Here is a 14415-nt window from a genome sequence, read left to right on the forward strand (position 1 = left end):
AATATATTTTCTACACACGTTACTTACCACATTAAAGCATTTCTGCAGCTATAGAGTTCTGTGTGATTTGAATTATCCTTGTGCTTTAAGCAGAAATAATTATTGATGTTTGTTGTGCGTCCCACTATGAGTTGCTACAGTGAATTCCTATGAGGTAACGTGCACTATAACAGATAACTGTCGTGTGCATTTGTAAGCACGTGTCGTAAATATGTCCCTTCAAAGAAACTGAATTAAGAACAATAAAATACAACACATTTGCATGCATAGACAAATATTTTTGGTCAGGCTGTGAATGTTCTTTCACATAAATATGCAAATGAGCTTCCAGAAATGCAGCTGTGCAACCAGTCAACATCTGTGCAACCAGTCAACAGCTCTCTGTTCTCTTAGTGGACTGACACTGTCTCACACGCACACATAGACACACAAAATCACACAACATGTGTGCCTTAACACAAGCCATATTAATAATCCACTTATAATCAGATTTTGCTTTTAGTAAAAAAAAAAAAACTTTCGTTTTTGAAAGAAATGTCACTAAAGTGTGTTCACTGCAAGGTGTCCCGCACCAAAGGATGATGGGAGTATTGCTAAAGTACTCTTCAATCAATGCTGTCTTGTTCAGAAGAAGAAGGTGGCTTCTGCCTCAAATGACCAGTTTTAATATTTTTGTCAGGTACGTTCACATTACCAGGTAAAATGACATCTATTTGGACTTTTCTGAGTCATGGGAACAAACTCAATCACACATTTGTTTGTATCCACTTGAGGTCACTTTCATCCAGCAATGTTCACATTGCTGACTGAAATGATCTGAATCAGATTTTTACCTTTTATTTTTATCAATATGAGACATGTGGCATGGAACAAACCATCAAATTTTGCAGCAAATTGTGAAAAAGGGATGTATCCAATCATTTTTTTCTATTTTTCTTAACATTGGATTTAAAAGTCTATTATTTAATTGTATTTATTTATTTATTCGGTACCATTTTCTTTTTTGCCAGATCAAATTAAAAAATAAGAATACAATTAATTAATAATTATTATTATTCTAACTCTCCTTCAAATAGCATAGAACACCACTTTTCCAGATATCTGGTCGAAATACCGCGTGAGAATGGCCCACATCTAATATGTCAAACATTTATGCTCACAAGACTCAGAGTATGAGTTGTCACATCTGCAAAAGATCGGATACAACTCAGACTTAAGACAGCATAGGCCCCATTTACATAACCAGCTAACATGATGTAAATGTGATTTTTTTTTTTTTTCTCCCCCCTTGCATATGCCACAGATCTGTGACAAGTTTACCGGAACCATCTGTAGGTTACGATTACAAAGTCATGCAGATCATCGTTGGCATAAGATGCTACTAAGAAATAAAGCCTAAACCATTTTAGCTTGTCAACAGTTCAAATCAAATTTTTGTGTCTTTCCTGAAAAAAGGAAAAAAAAAAACGAGGGCCACATGTATATGTGGTCTTGTATCTGATATGAATGTGACATCACATTGTGAGAACAATGAGTCTGCACACAGGACACTTGAAAATGAATTGTCCAGACAATAAATAAATAAATATATAAAAACAGATCTGGCAAAAAAAAAAAAAAAAGAAAAAACTGATTTGGGGTGTCATCATAAAAGGCGGCGGAAGCGATCAAAGTGCTGCGGCTAAACGACCTGCTAGCTGATGTGTTCACTGCGCATCAGATATTTCAAAGCATCATGGAATTTTGCCTCGTTTCTGCTTAAACTGGCCTTGTTTCTGCTTAAAACTGACTTTAGAACGATTTAAAAGGTTTTACCTTTATCATCTGATGGTTAATAATCCCATTAATCCATTTGATTGCTTTGGGTAAAGAGAGTCCGTCTCACACGTGCTGCTGTGGTAAGAAATGACACATGCACAGATGCAAAAGGTGGACCGATTTTCCGGGGTGGACCGTTCTGTCTGCGACAGGGGCATTTTAATCAGTAATGTAAACACAGCCGACCTTTATGCTACTTTTTGGAAAACAACAAACACTATCAGGTTACTTTCAGAAGTTCTCTATAATTCTTTCACAATGTTTAAAAGCAAACATGGATTGGGACGGGGACAACTTTGGACTTGTTTTCGGCAGTCAATGAGCACTTATTGGCAGAAATGGTGCAAAACGTATTTGCTATCCTGCAAGTTTCAGACATCTTTTTTTTTTTTTAGCAAAATGAAATCCTGAGGATAGTAATGCACATGTAGAATTCTTTTACAATTCTTGACATGGGGACATAACAGTGTATGTTTTTCATTTTTACTTGCCCTGCCTAAGCTGGATCAGTGAAATCATGGAACATATGCAAATACAGAGGAAAGAAATATTCATTTTTGATCATTCTCACTTCACATTCACAGTGGCAGACATTATTTAAGACACACTTTCGTGACTATCTGCTGCTGCTCATTGTGACTTCCCATACTGACATAACTGCCTTTGACGGTGATCTTGGCAGTATTTCACGAATGGTGGAAAATCTGTGCTGGACTCCGTCCTGGAACGAGACCCGAATGCACATTTCGTGCCAACGTTTAAGAGTGTCTGACAGGATCGGCTTCTGGCGTCAGTACGTTCTCAGAGGACAGGCCAGAGTTCTATTGTGATCAGTGAAATGCTGACAGAAAGCTTTTCAGAGAGTGAGCAGTGATGGTACCATTTTTAAAGTGCACTTTGATCCCCCACAAAAAAAAACCCACAGTAGGCTGAAGGTAAATGCAAAATGCAAATGCAAAGGGAAGAATGGCTTTGGCACATAATCTGTGCCCACAAAAAACAAAAAAACAAAACAAAAAACATGTTTAAGTCATTTTTAATTTTAATTAATTTCTCCACATTTCCACAGCTTAAATATCTGGTTCACACTATATATTTTCTACATTGTAAACCCGAATGTTCAAATAAGAAAAAAAAAAAAGATTAAGTAGTGTAAACTCAAAGTTTTAAGAAAATGTTCTATTTACTTAAATATTTCTAATTTGTGTAACATGGTCTTGCTTTCTGAGTAAATTAAACTCATAATTCTTGATGGACTTGAACTAAGTGGATATTAAGTAAGCAAAACGTCAACGCATAACTGAAGCACAACTTAAAAGAATTAAGCAATTATTTAAGAAAACATTTGAGTTGAGAGGTGGTGGCCAAGTGGTTAATACACTACATTTTGGTGCAGAAGGTTCCAAGTTCAAACTTCACCTCTGCCACATTTCTCCATGTAATGTGGGGTTGTGTCAGGAAGAGCATCCGGTGTAAAACTTATGCCAAATCAACATGCAAATCCACTTTGGATCTGCTGTAGTTACCCTGAGTGGAAAAACAAAGGAGAAGCTGAAAAGACTTACTTGTACTTAATGAGTACTTTAATTTAATTGTAATCATGAGGTACAAGTAGCATATAATCAAAACTTTTATGTTCTGGGAACAACTGACTTTTAAGTTTATGAACACAAAATTTTGCGCCAGTTGATTGCCTCAATATTTTTGAGTTCTGCTAACTTGTTTTGGTTTACAGTGATAGTGTAAACTGGGTAGTAGTTACTGAAAAACAATAATGCTGAGATATTTTAATGAGCATTAACTAGTTCTCACTGTATATATATATATATATATATATATATATGTGTGTGTGTGTGTATATATAATAGAAATATGTAAAACACAAGCAGATGAGTACTTTTTTTATAAATTAACTGCAAAAGAAATATATATTTTATCTTTTTTTAATGGCCATAATATGCATATTGTGAAAAGGACCTTCATTTTTCTTTTCATTAATCTTTGCTATTTAAAGTTCTTTTTATAATTCTCTGATAAAAGTATATTTCACTATTTGTTTACATTTTATATATGTAAGAAATAAATATATTTATTCTACTTTTCTGACTGAGAGTCTTATTCTTTGATCTTAAATGCATGCTTCTAGGAATGTTTTAAGGTCATGCAACAAGAGGAAGGTAGTTTAAGCCCAGATAAAGTAGTTACAGGGGAAGCATACTTCTATACAGGAGTCATTAAAATGCCCTATTTCATGGTGAAGATGAGATCATGTGACAGACTTGTGAAAATGACAGCATTGCCAGTGTATCACTTGTGTAACTGGGATTATTGTCCAAAATTAGAATGTTTATGCATTTGCGTGAAGTCACGGCTTGTCTGCAGCACTTTCACAGCACCATGGCAAAACGTTTAATAGCAATGACGTCTATGTGTAATGTTGAAATTCATCCTGTAATGCACAATTTTATGTCATCGTAATGGCTACCTGCAGGCATCTTCCTAAATATGGATGTGTTTTGAAGGCAGTGAATATTTGGCGGTGTGACAAAGCAGGAGGCATTTGAGAAACTCGTGAAAGTGTTCATTCAGATCAAAATTTCATGCAGTAGTCTACTGGTTTTGTTCAATATGAATAGTACCTACCTATATCGGCTATCAGTTAAGTCACGGTGATCTAAAATAAGTGCCCTATGTCTGAACCTGTGAGAGAATGCAAAGAAACATTCAAGTTGTCCTCAAAGCTCTGCAGTAAGACCAGTTTGGGTGAATGAGAGGGTAAAGCTTGCATTGCAATACATGTAAGACCAAAGCAGTGAAAAGTTGAAGGCCATTCTCCGTCGTTCATCAGATACTGATGTCTACGGGGGCAAAAAGGTGTCGAACCATAAGCCTGGTGCCAACGGCTGTCACCCATCCTTCAAGTAACACGATGTACTTTACCAGCAATGTTAACACAACTCTGCGACACCCAAAGCAGCGGAGTGCCTTTGATTAGCGCTCACGCGTACTTTTATCTATAAATGGTTTAACAAAAGATAGTTTCATTTCCATTGGCTCCAGGAAGCAGCATATGTAGCACTCAAATAGGGTTCCTTAGAAGTGCATGACAGAGCAGTGTGTCTTGGGAAATGAGGGAGCAAGGAACAAAGGAGTAAAGCAAACTTTGTGTTGTCTTTTCCTGAAAGAAACTTTTCTCTTTCCTTATGTTTTTGTGCACTACTGTTGTGAGCAGAAATATTTGAATGTGGTTTTGTTGTTGTTGTTACTGTTGTTTTTTTGACCAGTCACAGAGATAAAGCCAACTCCATGCAAGATCGAGGAGCGCAGACACCATTCTGAGCTCTACAGCCATGTTTTCCAACACTTGTGATGTGGGAGGCTACTCACTGTACCGTCCACTCGACACTCCATTGCAGGGTTTAGCGGCAATGGCTGACGGCTACACATCTGTGAGCATTTTGGTGATGTTGACATAGTTTGTGTTGGCCAGTGTGCAGTTGGCTGTTTTAAGGTTCTCCTCCTGGAAGTCCTCATTGCTGTTGTTGATGGCCTCCTGGATCTCCACATAGTCTGATTTACTCATGGTGGAGCCACTTCTGCTCTTCTTCAGCTCCTCTGCTGAATCAGCTTTGGGCACATTGGCCTGCAGGTACTGGGCTTGTTCTTCGCCTTCCGTCTCGCGATGGTAGAAGTAATTGAAGTTGGACACAATGACTGGCACAGGCAAGGCAATCGTCAGTACACCTGCAATTGCACAGAGGGAACCCACAATCTTGCCCCCGATGGTAGTTGGGACCATATCACCATAGCCGACTGTTGTCATGGACACCACAGCCCACCAAAATGCATCTGGGATGCTTTCAAACTGTGATTCAGGCTCATCTGCTTCAGCAAAGTAGACTGCACTGGAAAAAAGGATGACCCCTATGAAGAGGAAAAAAATGAGGAGGCCAAGCTCCCTCATGCTAGCTTTCAGGGTCTGGCCCAGGATCTGAAGCCCCTTGGAGTGTCGAGAAAGCTTGAAGATTCTGAAGACTCGTACTAAGCGGATGACCCTGAGAATGGCTAAGGACATGGCTTGTTGACCTGCTTGACCATCCTCTGGTCTGTCTGCCAGCTCTGTGCCAAGGGTGATGAAATAAGGGATGATGGCGAAAATGTCAATAATGTTCATTATATTACCAAAAAAGCCCGCTTTGCTGGGGCAGGCAAAGAAACGCACGAGGAATTCAAAAGAGAACCATATAATGCAGAGTGTCTCAAGGATAAAAAAGGGGTCAGTGAAGTAAGTAGACGTATAGCTGATGACTGTGGTGTTTGTCTCTGATAAAAAGACTTCTGAATGAGACTTGTGCATTTCCTCCTCGTCGTTGCGGAAAACGGGGAGAGTCTCCAAGCAAAAACTTACTATAGATATCAGGATGACCATGACAGAGATGATGGCAATAATTCTAGCAGGACCTGAGCTCTCTGGGTATTCAAACAGCAGCCACACCTGTCGCTGAAACTCGTTATCAGGAAGAGGCCGTTCCTCCTCCTTGATGAAGCCTTCATCTTCTCTGAACATCTCGATGGCCTCCTCTCCAAGCTCATAGAAGCGGATCTCCTCTGAGAAAATATCAAGGGTGACATTGACCGGCCTTCTTAGCCGACCCCCTGATTGGTAATAATACAATATGGCATCAAAGCTAGGTCTGTTCCTGTCAAAAAAGTACTCGTTCCTCAGTGGGTCAAAGTAGCGCATCCTCTTTTTGGGGTCTCCCAGCAGAGTCTCTGGAAACTGAGACAGGGTTTTGAGCTGTGTCTCAAAGCGCAGCCCTGAGATATTGATGACCACCCTCTCACAGCACTCGTGGTCAGCTTCCGGGTCATAGTCCTGGGGGTGCCCAGGGTGTGCAGCTGCCTCGTCAGAGGGGTCGCCCGCGGCAACAGTCATTCTGCAGGGGGAGGGCACCTGCACTTTTCAGTGAGTTTGAGTCCTGCAGCTTGGAGAACTGCAGGCAGGAGCCAGATGAGGGATGGGGCTCAACACTGTGAAGACATGACGGCTGCAGGATGTCACCTAGGCTCTGACTGCATGTAGGACAGACAAAACAGACACACAACAAGGTCAGGTAAACTGGAGATTTAAGACAGTGCAAAAATATGTGAAAAAATGCCTTAAATGGATCATAATATGCACCTTTAGAAAGCCAGTATAGAGCACCAAATGTCTTAAAAACAGGTATTAAGGCTTACACCTAAAAACTTTTGTCTGTAAGAAATTACCTTTTTCTGCACCTGTTTGTTTAAATGGGTTTGAGTTGCTGTTTAACAGAATCCACAGTAGGAATCCCTCATTTTTCACTTCTTAATTAGAGTTTGAACACTGCTGATTGACATTCTCAGTCCCTTGGATATGTTTTTATATCCCTTTCCTGTTTAATACAGTTCAATTACCTTTTCTTTGATATATATATTTTTTGCTTTCCCTATGACTCAGAAACCAGAAATGTCAATGTAGCACTGGATGAAAGATGCAAGGGTCTGTCAGGAGCCCAGAAACTCACTGACCTTTTATGCACACATATGGAATACAAGCAAACAGCTTACAGGTGAGGATGGTTACCTTTTGTAGCCATTCAAACCCATTTGTGTCAACTTGTGTGCATGTTATGAGGTCAAAATCATTAGGGTATGTAAACTTTTGATCAGGGTCATGTGGGTAGTTTCTGTTGTCATGATTTAAAAAGAGTAAACAGTTGTTTGATAATAAATGGCTTCATACAACCATTAACCATGAGTGAAAAAAACTTTTGTGTTATTATTAATATTCTCTGAAAAATGGCCAAAAAAAAAAAAAAAAAAATCAAAATTCTACCAAGGTATGTAAACCTTTGTGCACAACTGCACATCACAAAAGTCTATCATGAGGCATTTTAAGCATAAATTTTGCTTATTGCATGTGAAAGTTGACATACACAGTCACAGAATTGGGGGATGTGGAAGCTGTTTAACATAAAACCCCAACAACATTTAAATCCTCCCCCGCAGCCGTATGTGGGCTATAGGCAATCTAGTCTACGGATGAAAAAAATGAGAAAAAAAAAACTGCGTGAAACATGTATCACATACGTACGTTCAGCGCTATAGAAGGTCATGGACTGCCCGTGGAGATCTTCACTGCTGCACATGCAAATTCTAGGCATCAACTCAAGAACGCGTACAGTGTGTATGGGGTCTGTCGTACACCTGACCCAAGTCAGGAGTACTCCACACCTGCTATTTGTGTTGCGTTTTTAAGTGCCAGAATAAACCCTTGTTACATTCTCAATGCTCATGCTCACTAGTGCATAAAGCCACCTTGACACTTGCATAAATTTGATCCCCGTACTGCTGCACAATTTGTTGTGCCAATGCAATCCTCTTTGACCCGCTGGATGCCACGTTTCGCCCCATTTGACACCACATTATATAAAATAATGATTTTGTAGCCGATGATGCAGTTGCTCAGAACTTGGCTAATGAAACCATTCTCTCATCGCTCCCAGAATCACAGAGAAATTATCTGCAGCTACAGCTTCTCTCGTGCACGTGGTGCGGTGGAGAACACATTTAGAATCATCTCAAAGATAATTATTAAAAAAAAAATATATATATATATATATATATATATTGTAATGGATTGGTAAAACAGTTGCATTTGATCTGTACAATTCCATTTATTATCGATATAACATCTCATCATAATCGTTCAGAGGTGCTGCTCTGCAGCAATGAGAGGCAGTGACATAGTGTTTTCGAATAGGTTGGGCAATGTTCACAACAACTTCACAAAATGAATGTGTGCCAGACGTTTTGAACATTTCAAAATTTTCTTTGCGCACACTTTACACCAAGTTTACTCACTAGTACGCCAGATTGCGTGACAGTGCGGGGATCAAATTCATGCAAGTGTCAAGGCACCTTAAATTTCGCATAACTAGCTTGAGCTCCCACCTCTACTGTCAGCATGGGGAGCGTTAAGTGCCTTTTTGTCCAAAACACGTATGACGCCAACAAAGTGCTAAAACTGGACAAAACGGCTCAATCCGGTGTCCCGTCGAGATGAGGTGAATGTCAAGATGAGGTGCGTCGCGCTACTGCGCATGCGTGCACATGTGCACATCACTCTACCCCAGACTTGAAGACGTCACCCGTCGAGATGAGGTGCCTCGCGCAACTGCACATGGGGAGATGATGCAACTCGCTCGACGTGCAACTGCGCATGCGCATTTTGTTTTGTTTTTTGTTTTTTCCGTCAAAGTTTTTTTTTTTATTAATTGTATTCAGTGTATTTATAGCCTATAGTAAGTAAAACATTTTCTGTATTTTACATTAGGAGCATAAATGTATGTATATGTATATTTTGACTGTCGAAATAAGCTAACTCCAGGTTAAAAATACTTATCGTTTTATAGTGAGTAGATTTTATACATTACTACGTTCAGATGAACAATTTATACATTTACTTGCCCATCAAAATAAGCGAACTTCGTCAAGTAATTTTTTTCAGTGCACACACATGCAGTTACGCAAGGAACCTCCGCTCGACAGATAAGTCTGTCGAGCGGAGGTGCCACGCACCTCATCTCGACAGAACACCGGCTCTATCTCTACTACAAGGCTCAGAGTCTGATCATGGTCCTGCACTATCTGAGTTTGTTTGGTGTGATGATAATTTCCTTGACCTGAATTGAAGCTGAGCTCTTTTAATGTCAGTGTGAGGATTTTAACTAACTTTTATTGCTCATTCATTCAAAGTCTGTTAACATTCTCTTGCATTTGTTGGTTCAACAGATTGTCTATTAAGGACAAAAACAACCTGAATACCATTGTCAATGTTTGCTCTAAAATAATTGGGGTCAAGCAGAGAGACTTATGTTTGTTTTGGGAGAATCAAGTGAAAAAGAAAGCTAAGTGTATTCTCAGCCACCCTGATCATGCACTGTCCGGTGAGTTCACGGTGATGCCTTCAGGCCGCAGTTATTATGTACCGTTGGGGAGAGCGAACAGTTACTCCAAATCTTTTATTAATTCTGCTATCAAGCTGCTGAATGCAGACAGCAACCATTTTAAATGACATTTCCTTTATCTGGCATTGTACAAGATATCATGTTACGATTGTTTTTATTGTTCTTATTATTGCCTATTTTTTTTTTAATTCCTCATGACCTTACTGACCTTTGTTTGTTGTCTTAATCTGGAGTGCTGTCTTTGACACACACTGTGTGTGGCTGTGTGATCGTGCTGGTGAACTACAGATGAATTGCCCTCTTAGGGAACAATAAAGTTGTTTGTTGATTTTCAATTCAACAGATTTATAGACAACAGTACAATTACAGGCAATGAATGCTGAATATGAACAGAATCATATGTTTTATTTTTGTAAATTGAACAAAACTGGCTCTAATTTGTTAGGTGTTTGAAAGTATTGCATTTATTTATGAACTTTAAAATCAGCTTGGGGTTGTAATATACACCATCAAATAATATAAATGCTGTTGTTGTTGCTGTTGTATGCTGTATTTTGTTTAGGTTTTTATACTGATTCTTGGTGTAATCCCACCTACACCTTGAATGAGTCTATTATTTCTCCTACGCATCTCACCAGTGTCACACTATCCTTGTACATGTCCTGCACTACCCCCACATACTTCTCTGCTACTCCAGACTTCCTCAGAAAATACCACAACCCTTCTCTTGGCACCCTGTCATAAGCTTTCTCTAAATCAACGAACACACAAAATAACTCCTTCTGGCCTTCTATATACTTCTCTATCAGTATTCTCACAGCAAACATTGCATCTGTAGTGCTCTTTCTCAGCTTGAAACCATATTGCTGCTCATGGATCTTCACCTGTTTATATAAGCCAAGCCTACTACTTTCTAAGCCTACTACTCTTTCCCATAACTTCATGCTGTGGCTGATCAGCTTTATTCCTCTGTAGTTATTGCAGCTTTGCACATCACCATTGTTCTTAAAAATAGGAACCAGCACACTTCATTTCCACTCCTCGGGCATCCTCTCACTTTCCAAGATTTCATTAAACACTCTGGTTAGAAACTCCAGTGCCATCTCTCCTAGACATTTCCATGCCTCCACTGGAAAGTCATTTGGACCAACTGCCTTTCCAGTCTTCATCCTGTTCATAACTGTCCTCACTTCATCCTTACTGATCTCTTGCACTTAATGATTTACTCTCTCCACATAATTCAGCCTTTTCTCACTTTCATTTTCTTCATTCATCAACTCCTCAAAATATTCCCTCCACCTTCTCAATACACTCTCCTCGCTTGTCAGCACACTACCACCTGCATCTTTTACCACCCTAACCTGATGCAGATCTTTTCCAGCTCTGTCCCTTTCTCTGGCCAAACAGTACAAGTCCTTTTCTCCTTTGTTACTGTTCAGCTTATTGTACAACTCGCTATTTGCCTTTTCCTTAGCTTTTGCCACTTCTCTTTTTGCATTATACCACATCTCCTTGTACTCCTGCCTACTTTCTTCATCTCTCCGACTACCCCAATTCTTTTTGCCAACCTCTTTCTTCTTATGCTTGAGGTCTCACTCGCTATATCTTCACCTCTAAAGTCATCCTACAAACTACCATCCTATGCTGTCTAGCTACACTCTCTCCTGCCACTACCTTACAGTCTCTAAGTTCGTTTAGCTTGCATCACCTACAAAGAATGTGGTCCACCTGTGTGCACCTTCCTTATACATCAGACTGTGCTCCTAAGTAGGTATTCACCATAGCCATTTCCATCCTTTTTGCAAAGTCAGATGCCATTTGCCCTTCCACATTTCTGTCCTTTATATCATATCTACCCATTATTCCCTCATCACCTCTGTTCCCTTCACCAACATGCTCATTGAAGATGCTGTATACTGCTACCCATGCAGAATGTTTCAGGGACCCAGACACAGTGATCAAACTTTCAGAGTGACTGGTTTCCATGACTGGAAGCATGCAATGGAAAACGGAAAGGGACTAAACAGGCATGCTGCATCCAAAGAGCACCTGACTTGTGAGGCCATGTGGAGGGACAAGGAGAAACGGATTCACACAAGTAAGGAAATCCCAACACTAATTAACACTGATCAACTGCAGCGCAACAGATATTATGTGTCTGCAATTATTGATGTTGTGGAGTTCCTTGCTGTGAACCAACTCCCCTTTAGAGGTGACCACGATACTTACAGTGCTATGAATGAGGATGGATGTGGACTATTTTTGTCTCTATTTGATTTTGCACTAAGGAAAGATGCTGAATTAGCAAAAAATAGCAAAAACTATTCCTCGAAATGCAACATACACAAGCCATGACATTCAAAATAACTTAATAGATGTGATGACTGCTTTATTAAGAGAGCACATTGTTGAAAGAAGTTGGTGAATCATTCTACACGTGAAAAGTGGATGGAACCAGAGACCCAACAGGCAGGGAGAATATAGCTATAGTTCTCTGCTTTCTGAACAAACTGTGTGAACCAACTGAGCGGCTCCTAACAATAGCCACTACTGACCAGGGAGATGCAATTACATTTACTGACGCCATCTTAGGAGAACTGACCACAGCTGGCCTGAGCCCTGAGAAAATCATCAGTCAGGTGTATGATGGGGCTTCACTCATGTCAGGTAAACATGGAGAGGTACAGAAACTGCTGCAGCAAAAACTGGACAGAGAGATAGCAAGTAAACTGTAGGCTGAAAAAGTTTGCCCCCCTGAAAAAATGTAATGCCCCCCTTAAATGTTTTTCTGCAGCTGGGTCTGTCTCTTGCACACACAATATGTCTTCCTTTCTCCTGTCCATCATACCAGCCAGCTCTCTCCTTTTACCAGTCATACTGCCAACATTCAAAGTCCCGATTCTCACTTCCACTCTTCTCGTTTTCTGCTACGTTTACACATAACGATGACAAGTCACGAATGCCACGAAGTACACATTCTTGGCTGCTGATCACGAATGTGATGATTCGGGGCAGAGGCATCAGGTGTCCTCAGGAACTGCTGCAACCTGTTACCACATGTTACGATTAATGGCACATGTTGCTGGTGAATTATCAGGAACCATTACGCACGGTCAAGAATAGTGTTCCGCGTTGTTACGCGCTATCGCGCGTATCAGCGCATCATTCTGTCACGTTGTGAACGAGGTGAATTGTCTCCACACACACACACACCCATATTCATCCAACCGAATTCAGATCGCTCCAGTTTTTCAGAAGAACTTTGTGACTGCATGTGTAGTTGGGCTCTGTGCCATGGAGTGGTGCAGAGAGGAGGAGACGGACAGAGCCAGATGTCTGGCTTCATGCGGCTCTCGTCTCGCCCATTTTCACAAACATCAGGCACATGCAGCAGGTGGAACACCTGCAGGAGCGCGCTGAAGAGCACTGAAATTTGACTTTTAGCCGACTTGGTGTCAGCAATCAAACTGAATGCGGTACAGCAGGGTTTAATTGTGCGCGCGCTTCTTCCTCCGCCGGACTGGAGGAGGTGCAGAGATGTCTGGCTGCACGTGAGTCTCCTCTCGCTGCTCTGGTTCCTCTGGCTCAGACTCATTCTCCCGCTCATCGGTTACTGAGAAGCTTCAGCAGGAACTGTGGACCGACATTTGGAGCCGAGTTTAATTGTGTGCACGTGACAGAAAACGGATCCGTCATGGCGCGCAGTGAAATGTGATGCCGCGTTACAAGTCGTGTCAAAACTTGACAGTTTCCGTGTCACTTCGTAATAACGCGTGACAGTTTGGGCTCCAAGAACCATCACAGGAACCACTACGAACATTGTCATGTTCTATTAAGGATCACTACTCATCAAGACGGATCAATACGCTCAGTTGCGACCTCCACGACGTGAGACGAAATGAGGGTGGTGTGTGACATTCGTGGGAGATTTTTTGACAGGCAAAACATGCTCCACGAATATCAAGAATATCACGCACCAACATGCACTATTAAGAAACCTATTCAGATGCGTTGTCACATTAAGAATGTCAGGAATGTGTCACGAATGACAGAAAAATGACATTCGTAACACGTCTTGCTTATGTGTAAACGCACCTTTCCTCTTACACGTTCTCGTCTGCCTCTTCTTCTTCACCTTTACACTAGCCCACGTTCCACCAGCAGCCTGTTAGACAATGGCACCAGTGGCGGCCGTTGTTAAGGGCCCCTTCACACATAACACTAAATTGGGCGACAGAAGCGAAAACCAGGCAAACATCTGCAAACAAAAATAAAATGGGGAACCATGAAACATTCCACCTGCTATTGGGAGGGACACAGTCGGACAGGCTTGCACAATACCGTGGCAATGGTTTCATGCATGCTTATGTTTGCACGCACGAACACAGTGCAAGCATGTGGAAAGTCGCGCACACAGCAGTGGAGCAAAAAAATTAAAAACACCACAATTTATAATACTTAATTCCTGTTATAAAGAACAGACTTAACCTCCGCCAAGATGTACACAAGGAAGTAATGAAATGACTGTTCTCCCTTTTATGTTTTACGTGAATTAGCTGATGCGCTCGTCTCATCAAGACATCAGCCGGGCTCTCGTCTCATG

At 40.8% G+C, this 14415-nt stretch overlaps 1 protein-coding gene across 3 annotated transcripts in view; it reads right to left on the reverse strand.

Annotated features, from left to right (window-relative positions):
* Positions 1 to 4350: 4350 nt before the first annotated feature.
* The window catches only part of LOC117506497 (potassium voltage-gated channel subfamily A member 2), a 30635-nt gene continuing 20570 nt past the window's right edge, over positions 4351 to 14415 (reverse strand). For 2 of the 3 annotated variants that reach the window (XM_034166003.1, XM_034166000.1), the window contains one exon: positions 4351 to 6885. In XM_034166003.1, coding sequence (XP_034021894.1) covers positions 5258 to 6754 — 1497 coding nt within the window. In that variant the 5' untranslated portion in view covers positions 6755 to 6885 and the 3' untranslated portion in view covers positions 4351 to 5257. Of the gene's footprint in view, positions 6892 to 14415 lie in introns of all 3 variants that reach the window. The other variant, XM_034166001.1, reaches the window with a different exon arrangement.

This window comes from Thalassophryne amazonica, chromosome 3 (assembly GCF_902500255.1).
Source record: "Thalassophryne amazonica chromosome 3, fThaAma1.1, whole genome shotgun sequence".
In the NCBI taxonomy this organism is placed as follows: domain Eukaryota; kingdom Metazoa; phylum Chordata; class Actinopteri; order Batrachoidiformes; family Batrachoididae; genus Thalassophryne; species Thalassophryne amazonica.